The 12,162-nt window shown below is 35.2% G+C and overlaps 1 protein-coding gene across 2 annotated transcripts in view; it reads right to left on the reverse strand.

The window, feature by feature from the left end:
* The window catches only part of GALNT3 (polypeptide N-acetylgalactosaminyltransferase 3), a 54,347-nt gene that overhangs the window by 16,957 nt on the left and 25,228 nt on the right, over window positions 1-12,162 (reverse strand). Inside the window, exons 3-4 of one of the 2 annotated variants that reach the window (XM_053597914.1) lie at window positions 6,843-7,465; window positions 1,972-2,144 (exon numbers count right to left, since the gene is read on the reverse strand). In XM_053597914.1, the coding sequence (XP_053453889.1) occupies window positions 1,972-2,144; window positions 6,843-7,357 (688 nt within the window). In that variant the 5' untranslated portion in view covers window positions 7,358-7,465. The remainder of the gene's footprint in view (window positions 1-1,971; window positions 2,145-6,842; window positions 7,466-12,162) is intronic. The other variant, XM_053597915.1, reaches the window with a different exon arrangement.

Consider the following 12,162-nt stretch of genomic DNA (forward strand, 5'->3'; position numbering starts at 1 on the left):
TACTCAGATCCTTTGACCAAATAGTCTTACTTCTTGTAACTTACCTAAAGGTATAATTCAAAAGAAGGAAAATGACATACACACAAAAATAGTCACTGCAGTATAACATACAGTAACACTACCGGCTGGAAAAAAAGATGGATGTTTAAGTAAAATGCATCTATCTAATGGATTCAAATTCATTAAAAATGGATTTAAGGTCAAAGAAACAGATTAATAACAATGTTAGGTAAAAATCTGACATGGATATTAGAAAACATTATGTTTATTCAGACAGTGGTTAGGAAAGAACTGGAAAACATTAAAATGGTTGAAACAGGGAGATTTCTATAATTGGTTATCACTTTGCAGTCTGAGTTCTTTCAATTCCAAAATTTTGTCCAATTAAATGAAGATGATACCTTGAACTGTAAGTTTACTAGAAGTAAACGTACAATGCCCCTATTATCTCACTACTTGGAAATCAAACAAAATAAAAATCAGGAAAGTTTTAAGAAACTAAAGAGAGAAATATTTCTAAGGTAAAGGTTTTTTTTAAGGTAAAACACACAAGAAGTATGCAGAACTTAACCAGATATCACTTAAAACTCCATGGACAGCAGTTCAACTACACAGAAAGAATAAGAAAAAATTCAGAACAGGTCAAGCAACAAATAAACCAGCTGATTACAAATGAGTTCTGAAGTAACCAAGGCCGAGATTCAAATCATAGATCACAGGACTTGAATTATCAAACCTCTCCTGAGGTTTGACACCTAGGTCAAAATCTCTGGTGATAAGCAAACACATTCCAGCTAGATATTAATCTCGGAGAACATAACCCTAATTCACTCAGGACGTTTAATTTTAAAACCATGGAAATGTCTAGAATTATATGATTATATATAATCATTAGGTAATAAACCAGATTAATAATTTCACGTTTTATTCATTTATTATCATTTCTGGCATCTGAAATGATACATCTTATCATTGATACAACTGTCACCTAATAAGAAGTGTTTTTTCTTCCTTTCTTAGGTACATAAAATAACACTATTTGTTACATTAGACAATGTTGTGGATTGAATGAAAGTATTATTGTCATTTTACTGATGAGGGAACAATCAATTAGAACTAGAGATGATTAGATATGACCTTCAAAATTAGGTTCTTGAAGAACCTAAACTCGTTCAGGACTAAATTTTGTAATCATTGAAATAATATGTATCTGTTCAGTGTTTAAAATACTTGTAATGTTTTAAAATTTCACAAATTAGACCATTTGTTAGATTAGACTTAGGATTCCAATTTAAATGATGTAATTTAGTACCTTTCTAATTTTAGGAAGAAATGTAGTAAAGAATCTGGCTAACTTTGTAAATGATACTGTCATATTTTAAAAAGCCAAAATAAAACAGAATGTGGTGACTCTTATTTATTATTGATATATTTATGTATATTAGCTCATTTAATCTTCATAACAACACCCAGAGTTATATACTACTTCTGTATTTCATCTTATAATCAACGACATGTTGGGTCTAATTAGTGCTGGTTTGCTTCCTTTGTGTGGTTTATAAGCTAATGACATATCTCATAATAAATCTGATAAAATATAATATGATTCCCATTTTACCTATAAAGAAACCAAGCCTTAAGTAATTTGCCCATGTTACATAGCTAGTTAGGGCAAAAGCTAGGATTTAAATCAAGTGAGCCTGACTCAAGGATCAAGTCTGTGCTCTTAGGCACTAAGCCTTACCATGAGGTCTCACATGGAGGACTATGTTGCTATGAACAATAAATAATGTTTCTGTACTCCAAAGGATTTGAATATTTGGATTCAAATTTCATTCACTATACATACATCTGAACTATTATATTCAAGTTCTGAGATGATATACGGACAGCATACTATGACCAATAGACTTTAGACACCATCACATGCATTTAATTGGGAAACAATCTAATTTGCATGTGCTTTCTTACCATCTACACTAGCATCATCCACCAAAATGATTTCCTTCAGCAGTATTGCCGGTGAAGAATAAAGCACACTGTGGACAGTTCTGAGCAGGGTGGACCACGCTTCATTATGAAAAACTATTATGACACTGGTGGTAGGCAGCGGAGGGCAGCGCTTAAATTTTTGTTCAATACATCTAGAAGAAGTGAAAAAAGTAGAAAAATTATGAATTATATTAATTTTTTCACAGCTATACCATTGCTAAAATTATCATTATATAATCTGTATCACCAAAAACATTATAGCAAATATTAACAGTTTCTATGTAAGATAACTGACACTACGCAAAGATAAATGAATTTTTTTTTTTTTTGTAGAGACAGAGTCTCACTGTACCGCCCTTGGGTAGAGTGCTGTGGCGTCACAGGGCTCACAGCAACCTCTAACTCTTGGGCTTACGCGATTCTCTTGCCTCAGCCTCCCAAGCAGCTGGGACTACAGGCACCCGCCACAACGCCCGGCTATTTTTTGTTGTTGTTGCGGTTTGGCCGGAAGTGGGCCTGAACCAGCCACCCTCGGCATATGGGGCCAGCGCCCTACTCACTGAGCCACAGGCGCCTCCCGATAAATGAATTTTTTACAGGCAGATCACTCACCCAGATATCACGCCCACTGATAGGGATTAAAACATGTCAAGAGTTATGTATTATTGTGAAATTTCTCAACAATATAATTTTAAATATAAATAGCATTGTAGACAATGAAAACATTCTACATACAAGACAACATGTAAAAATGACAAATCCTTGTTATTTCTCCAATAAAACACAAAATTTTCTTTTTTCTTACAGAAATCATCTATTTTTCTTACTTGCAACTTTAAAAATGGAATGCTCATTTCTTGTAGAGATTATCTTAAATACTTTCCTAAGTATAGAATACATGTTTTCTAAGTATTTTCCGAGTTTATTTACTCAATTTACGTAATCTACATATGGAGCCAACGTGGAAAAAATAGTTTTACCACGGCGTCTTCTTACACATGATACTCATCAGTCAGCAAATACTACCTATGATTTATATTAAAGATTTTGCTATGATCTATATTTGCTATGATCTATATTAAAGATTTTGTTCCAAAAATCTGACCTACTGGTTAATAAGACCTGGCATTTAAAATTTTCCATTTAGAAGAATATATTTAGAAATGTAAATAAAGACTTAAAACCACATTAGCAGCGTTGTGTTTCTGTCACCATTTGAAACATTTATTGATGACAGAGAGAGAGAGAGACTTTATGTACTCTAGGCTCACTAGTGGTACATGTACTATCCTTATCCCTCCATATAACTTTTTGTACCCCTTATTGTAACTGTAACCATGCAGCTGATATTGAGCTGAAGAAAAAAGTATAAAAGAGTTTAGAAAAAACTGTTTCTGGGGAACTCAGCATTTCATGCCTTGAGGCACCTGAGTTCTCCCTGGCAATTAAAGCTTCCTTCCTCTAAAAAAAAAAAAAAAGGTCATAAATTGATCTCGAATTTTCTTTCTTTTTCTGTTTTTGATTTTTAAACAGTCTTACTCTGTCTCCTAGCTAGAGTGCAGTGGTGTAGCCATAGCTCACTGCAATCTCAAACTACTGGGCTCAGCCTCCTGAGTGAGAAGCTGGGACTATAAGTACTTGCCACCATGCCTGACCAATTTTTCTTTTTTTTTTTTTTTTTTTTGCAGTTTTTGGCCAGGGCTGGGTTTGAACCCACCACCTCCAGTATAGGGGGCCGGCGCCCTACTCCTTGAACCACAGGCACCGCCCAATTTTTCTATTTTTTTGTAGAGACCAAGTCTCACTGTTGCTCATGATGGTCTTGAACTTCTAGCCTCAAGTAACACTCCCCTCAAGCAATCCTTCTATCTCAGCCTCTCAGACTGCTGGAATTACTTACAGGGATGAGCCATCGTGCCCGGCCTTGAATTCATTTTTATAATAATGTCTTACTCAATGAAAGTAATCTTTATACTGAACTGCTGGAATGTGGGTGAATCTATAAAATCTTCAGTCTTTGAGGCCTGGAGATGTGGACAGGACAACAGTTCCCCGCCTGCTGAGCTGACAGTCCAATGAAATAACACACAGGAGAATAATATTTCACTGGCACATAAAATAAACCACTTGTTTATGGAAAAAAATAAACAAATAAAGCAACTGTGTCTGTAAGGTCACTTAAAAATTGTAAATGGCTGTCCAGTTTTGGACAAAGGATGAGAAAATCCTCCCACATCGTCAAAAGGCATCATAAATACAGTGTGTAAACAATGAATCAGTTCTGCTCAAACCCAAAGATAAGAGAGTTAATCATTCACTGTGGTGATATGGGCCCCACACCCATCAGTTGCTCTGTCAGGGGAATGGGGAAACCACAACCCCTGTGTGATGCAAAAAAGGATGCCCACATTCTCTCATTAACTACTTTCATTACCAGACCTCAAAAGGAATGTCTTTGAGACACTACCTAAGAGCAAGTCTTTAGGGTTTTGCAGTGATATAAAAGGATTTAGATTGGGGGTCAAATATCCAGAGAAGGAGTCAACAACAGAGTAGAAAAAGGAGAGCTCTGTAAGAAAAAGTGGTTTTGTTCTCTAATGCCTTCATGATTTCAAAGGGCAATACAAATGCATAGTCAGAACCAAATGATCACATGTGGATTATTATTGCTCACTGATAGAAAAAAAGCAAATAATTTAATCTAAATTTGATGGTGAATAAACTACAAATTAAAAATAAAGCTCAAACACTAACTACTCATATACATGCTTCAATCAAGCTTGTATTTTTAACATACAAATGCTTAAAAGCCACCATAAACTGTAAAAATTATTTTAAAACTCCATGATATAGTATTTATTGTTCAGAAGGAAAGAAGAACCTTATGACTTGTTATCTTATAAGCATTGTGAGGAGAAAGTGAAGTTTGGGGATTAAAATATTTTTTTCCTACCTTTATTTGCTATGTGGTGAATTAATATAATATTGATCAAGAATTTAAAAGGTTTTGAAGATTTAAAGTATAAACCTGCACAAAAAGTCACATTAATAAAATGCTATCACTTTAATCTTGCAACGTTTTCCCTTAGTTTAAGCTAGGATTTATTTGCTTAACTGATTACTAATATCAACCAATGAAATTTCACAGTACGATTCATAAACTCCCTTGAAATTGACACGCTAAATTTGTGCTTTAAAAATTATTTCATATGCCATTTAAGATGATGCAATTATGATAACTTGCAAAAGTGACTATATATTTCTAATCAAGCCATTTGAAAAATTCAGCATTTAGAAACATGCTAAAATTATCAGTCACGCAACTGTCTGACTTGGAAAGAAACTAGATCTATAATTCCAACAAGCCTAGGAAAGATCAGCAATTCTTCAGAAAAAGTGTTCCTTGTTGGCTGATATGGGTTAAATTAAAAGCAAAAAACAAATCTTCACCATCTCTAAAAATCACTATTCAAAAAGCAAGACAAAATTAAACCTTCAACCCTAACCAAAAAATGTTCTTAATGTGCTATGTTTTTCATTTGGCAATTAACATTAACGAAAATTATTGCAGCTTCTTAATGCTATCTTAGAAAAAAAGCTCATCTTAAGCTGATATTGACAGTCATATCAAAAGAATAAAAATCATGCTTATTGATTTTTGATGTAAATTGCTTTTCAGTCAAGACCTCTCTCAAAATCAGTGAAGTACAATACTGTATTCTAACAGGATATTTTACAGAGATTTGTTTCTTTACATATTCACTTATAAATGATGAGCAACTTAAAATAGGATAACAGAGATTAAGATAGTGTGGCAGAAATCTAACTTACACAATTTCAACATTAAGAGACCTATAATAGTTGGATGAGATATTTATAATCATAAACCTAGAAAAACCTGAGGGAAACAATAGACCAAGGCCTACAAAATTCCTTTCTTCAGTTTCGCTACCAAATCTAATTCTGCAATAACCAGAAAGCAAAACACATAGACATGTTTTGCTTACAGTTTGCCTATCTTATCTCTCAAAAGTCTACTGATGGCTTGCAGATGCTGGAACTCATTTTAGACATATCAGTTCAAATACAGCATTCAAACTTTACTTCAGAGATTTTTTTAAAAAGTGGTTAACAAAGGACAAAGAGACAGCATATTAAAACCTCTGAGGGAAATCTTAGACAAAATGCTGTGTATTTCAAACATGTAAACAAAGTGACTCATAACCAGAAAGGAATGTTGGCTTCTCAGTAGTCAAAGGGATTTAACCTACAGATAGGAGAACTTAATCAACAAAATTCTAGAGAAAGAAGCATAATCGAAATAATAACTATAATAATATTTTCCCCTAAAAGAATACTTACAGAACACAGGGCATCCTGAAATATAATTAGGCACTGCAAGTAACCACAAAGTCTATGACTTAGTTTATAAATCCCTAAACTATTATCCAATAGCTCCAACATCTTGGTGTATTTTCAAACATTTCTATTTCATAGCAATACACAGAGCAGTGAAAACAACTCCCCACCTCCTGCATGTCCCATAGCAACTGTCCAACATTCCCTCCTAAATAGATTGGAAAACTAGAACATTTAGAAATGAAGGATTTTTTTGTGGGTAGAAGTCAGATCCAGAATTTAGCTTTATAATTCCCAAGTTAATGACTTTCTATCTGTACTGCCTCACTAAACAAAAATAGGTACATCTAACTGCAAAAAATATAATAAATAAACAGTATTTGCTGATTTTCTGCCTAGAGTGGATAAAGAACAAGCAACTTCATTAGCTATTGCTTCTCCCCTGCAAACCTTGTTGATAAATAATAAACAATGATCATTCTTCAACATACTCAGGAGGTCGAGTGTCTGGTCCAAGATCTCGGTGTAAAGAAATCCTGTCACTTGCAAAAGCATTAAAACAGTGTTTTGCTTCCCCACGTTCTTTTTCCTTTTGTTCTTCAACACTTAAATTGTTGGTCTTGAATCCTTTACCAGAAGCACCAGGTGCGTTAGAGTCCTGAGGTGGGCGGTCAAGCACAGGCTTCAATTCAGCAGCTGTATAGTATCCTTGCAAACAGGGTCGCTCACGAGAATCAATGCTTTGCCTGACAGGTGCTCCTATTTGCATTTTTGGCATTGCATCCTTAATATTGTTTACAGCTTCTAGCATTAAATCAAGCACCTTGTTTTTGTTTTTCATGTTTCTTTCCATCCTTGATTCCTCTTTGGAATATTGAACACTTACTTCTCTTTGCATTAAAATCAAAACTACTATAAAGAAAAAAATAACTGCACCAAGCTTCCAGAACGTTTTGTGGTAATGTCTTTTAATATGTAATTTCACTAGTCGCTTTAGGTGAGCCATTCTGACATTAAAAGCTTGTCACTTGACAAATAACAGTTAGGACTTCCTCTGTTACTTATATTTTTTATCATAGATTTGTTGGCAAGAAAGTTCTTTAAATGGTAATACCTATAAACAGAAATGATAGATGGTATTAATAAGTATTCAATCCTACAGGCATGTTTCAATTCATTCATTCAAACACTCAACAGAAGCTACAAACAACATACTTTTATTGTCAACAAAAAAAGATATTTTGCTGTAAAGAAAATGACATTTTTTGGAAGGAAACAACTGCTACAATTAACTACAATCTATTGGGGCTGCGGAATATTGGGGATTTCTTTATACATTCTTCATTAACTCTAACATGTCTACTATATGACATGCATAAAATCATTTTATAAATACATTTTGAAATGAAAAAAAGAAATCTTAACTTGATAATGAAGGAATCAAAGGACTTCATTAAATGGATTCCAAAAACAGGGATCCATAAGAAAATAAGGGTGTACTAATGGCTGCTCTCAGGCATCCATCTGAACTGGTGGCCTTTATTTTAGGCAGTTTGCCCTTAAACGAGAACCATTACTCCAGCTAAACCAATTAGGACAGGGAAGTGGCTTCATCAGTAAGTAAGCTAGCATGCTCCCAGATTTGCTTGCTTCATAGTTTTGTGAATTCTGAAAGAACATAAAAAGACAAGAAAATCAAGGGCATTTAATTTGTTGTTATATAACTACTATTTTCAGTATCTCACTTAAATACAAAATCTAATAGTAAAAGGAAAATTAATTAGTTTTCCTCAAAGTGTTTCTGGAGAATCTAAAGAGAGCAATGAGTTAGAAAAGCAGAATTTGGTTTGAGGAAATACTGGCTGCCACTGACCCTAAACACAGGGCAGCAAGTTGACTAAACCCTAATATGGGCCGACAGGAGCAAAAGAAAGGAAAAGGGAAATAAGACATTTCAGTACACAATTATACGGCATGTGCCATTACAGCCAGTCACGTAATATGCAGGGGCAAAGGGGAGGGAAAGTGCCTGTTCTTTCCAAAGTCTAAACATATTTTAAAGAAAATGTCATTTATAGAAGTGACAATTAACTTTGACACTTTATTCAACTTCTCTTCCAAAGTTCTCACTAAATTTAAAATAAGAAAACCGAGTTAAAGATGGATTCTCTCTGGCTTTTGGCAGGAAATTTTAATCTGAATAAACAAAATAGGCAGAACTTAGTCCTATTTCTTTTTTATTTTTTAATATCCTACATTTTTTTCAAGGTGGAATAGACACACTGGCTCCAAAGGATACCTCAATTATGATGTATATTGCCCATAAAAATGAGTTTCCAATATTTTTAAGACTTGGTTGCTTTAAGATTGTCATGTAAAGAATATGATGACCCCTTACGATTTTTGTTTGAAGCCTGAATTAAGAGTTGCAGAATCACATAGTTATAGTGGTGTAATTTATGATGTGTCAAATGTTGTGCTAGGCTGTGGCTACAAAATTAAGGATAGCTCTTACCTTCAAAACACTGAGTTGAAATATAGTAAGTCAGCAGCCAACCACAAAGCCATGTGATATGTGCTATGACAGGAGATGATGAAACCAACATGGCCGGGAAGGAGAAATGTTGGGGGAAATTTCCTAGAGATGACTGTTGAGGAGAATCTTGAAAAGTAAGAAAATTTTAGGGAGGTACAGAATAGGGAAAAGAGAGAAGTAATGCCACATGCAAAGGTATCAAAGCAAACACATGGTCAGTCTTTGAGGACAGTAGAAGTGGAAAGAGAAGAGAATCACAACTGATGAGTGAGGTTAATTAAAGATCAGTTCACAAAAAGCCTCATCTATCTTTCAGTGTTTTAAATTTACCAAATTTGTCTTATACAATGGAAAGGAAAAGGATGTCGTTAAGAATAATCAAATTTGGCTTCCTGAATCAGTTTCAGCCTCCCCTAATCTGTAACCATCCTTGCTATGTGAAGACAGGGGTGGTCTTAAACTTCACAGAGAGCAGATTTCCAAGGGATCCGGCCCCTCCCTTGCTCCTCCATGGCTTCCACAGGCACGAGAACTTAAAGAGCAAGACAAAGTGAAAGGAAAATTAGGGCAAGGAAACAGATAAAAGAAATCACTCATGAGGAAGAATCAGCAGAAAACTTCAGGCAACATGAAGAACCAGTCCAGAACAACCCCGCCAAAGGGACCATGAGGTAGCTACTGCAGATGATTCCACCTAGAAGTATGGAGAAACCTCAAAGCACTCAAGCTAGACCTCCCATTTGATCCTGCAATACCATTACTGGGCATCTACCCAGAAGGAAAGAAATCCTTTTATCATAAGGACACTTGTACTAGACTGTTTATTGCAGCTCAATTTACAATCGCCAAAATGTGGAAAGAGCCTAAATGCCCACCAACCCAGGAATGGATTAACAAGCTGTGGTATATGTATACCATGGAATACTATTCAGTCATTAAAAAAAATGGAGACTTTACATCCTTCGTATTAACCTGGATGGAAGTGGAAGACATTATTCTTAGTAAAGCATCACAAGAATGGAGAAGCATGAATCCTATGTACTCAATTTTGATATGAGGACAATTAATGACAATTATGGTTATGGGGGGGGAAACAGAAAGAGGGAAGGAGGGAGGTGGGTGGGGCCTTGGTGTGTGTCACACTTTATGGGAGCAAGACATGATTGCAAGAGGGACTTTACCTAACAATTGCAATCAGTGTAACCTGGCTTATTGTACCCTCAATGAATCCCCAACAATAAAAAAAAAAAAAAAAAAGAAATGTTAGGAATGAAAGAAAAGGAATTTAGAATACACATGTTGAAAACAATGAAAGAAATGATGGAAACAATGAAGGAAACTGCTAATAAAGTGGAAAATAACCAAAAGGAAATCCAAAAACAGAATCAAATAAGAGATGAACGATATGAAGAATATAAAAAGGATATAGCAGAGCTGAAGGAACTGAAACAGTCAATTAGGGAACTTAAAGATGCAATGGAAAGTATCAGCAACAGGTTAGACTATGCAGAAGAAAGAATTTCAGAGGTAGAAGACAAAGTTCTTGAGATAACTCAGATAGTAAAAGAGACAGAAAGGAAGAGGGAGAAAGCAGAACGTTCACTGCCAGAATTATGGGACTTTATGAAGCATTCCAACATACAAGTTATAGGAATTCCAGAAGGGGAAGAAGAATGCCCCAGAGGAATGGACCATACTAGAGAATATTATAAAAGAAAGTTTCCCAAATATCACCAAAGATTCTGACACACTGCTTTCAGAAAGATACCGGACCCCAGGTTGCCTCAACTCTAACCGAGCTTCTCCAAGACACATTGTGATGAACCTGTCCAAAGTCAAGACAAAAGAAAAGATACTGCAAGCTGCCAGGAGTAAGCGCCAGTTGACCTACAGGGGCAAATCCATCAGAGTGACCGCAGACTTCTCTAATGAAACTTTCCAATCAAGAAGACAATGGTCATCTACCTTTAATCTATTTAAACAGAACAATTTCCAGCCCAGAATGCTGTACCCTGCTAAGCTAAGCTTCAAAATTGATGGAGAAATCAAATCCTTTACAGATATACAAACATTGAGGAAATTCGCCACAACAAGACCAGCTCTACAGGAAATACTTCAACCTGTTCTGCACACTGACCATCACAATGGATCAGCAGCAAAGTAAGAACTCAGAAATCAAAGGACAGAACCTAACCTTCACACTGATGCAAAAGATAAAACTAAGCAATAGACTCTTACCAAATAAGACAAATAGAATACTACCACACTTATCAATTATCTCAATAAATGTTAATGGCTTGAATTCCCCACTGAAGAGACAAGATTGGCTGACTGGATTAAAAAACACAAGCCGTCTGCAAGAAACACACCTGGCTTCAAAAAACAAATTAAGCTCCGAGTCAAGGGTTGGAAGACAATTTTTCAGGCAAATGGAATTCAGAAGAAAAGAGGAGTTGCGATCTTATTTTCAGATACATGTGGATATTTAAAGCAACTAAAGTCAAAAAAGACAAAGATGGTCACTTTATATTGGTCAAGGGAAAACTACAACAAGAAGACATTTCAATTCTAAATATTTATGCACCCAATTTAAATGCTCCCAGATTCTTGAAGCAGACCTAACTCAGTCTGAGCAATATGATATCTGATAATACCATCATAACAGGGGACTTTAACACTCCTCTTACAGAGCTGGACAGATCCTCTAAATAGAAATTAAACAAAGATATAAGAGATTTAAATGAGACCCTAGAACAACTGTGCTTGATAGATGCATATAGAACACTCCACCCCAAAGATAAAGAATATACATTCTTCTCATCACCCCATGGAACATTCTCCAAAATTGATCACATCCTGGGACACAAAACAAATATCAACAGAATCAAAAGAATTGAAATTTTACCTTGTATCTTTTCAGACCATAAGGCACTAAAGGTGGAACTCAACTCTAACAAAAATGCTCGACCTCACCCAAAGGCATGGAAATTAAACAATCTTCTGTTGAATAACAGATGGGTGAAGGAAGAAATAAAACAGGAAATCATTAACTTCCTTGAGCATAACAACAATGAAGACACAAGCTACCAAAACCTGTGGGATACTGCAAAAGCAGTTTTGAGAGGAAAATTCATCGCTTTAGATGCCTACATTCGAAAAACAGAAAGAGAGTACATCAACAATCTCACAAGCCATCTTCTGGAACTGGAAAAAGAAGAACAATCTTAGCCTAAACTCAGTAGAAGAAAAGAAATCTCCAAAATCAAATCAGAGAT

This window comes from Nycticebus coucang, chromosome 7, assembly GCF_027406575.1.
Source record: "Nycticebus coucang isolate mNycCou1 chromosome 7, mNycCou1.pri, whole genome shotgun sequence".
NCBI classification, from domain to species: domain Eukaryota; kingdom Metazoa; phylum Chordata; class Mammalia; order Primates; family Lorisidae; genus Nycticebus; species Nycticebus coucang.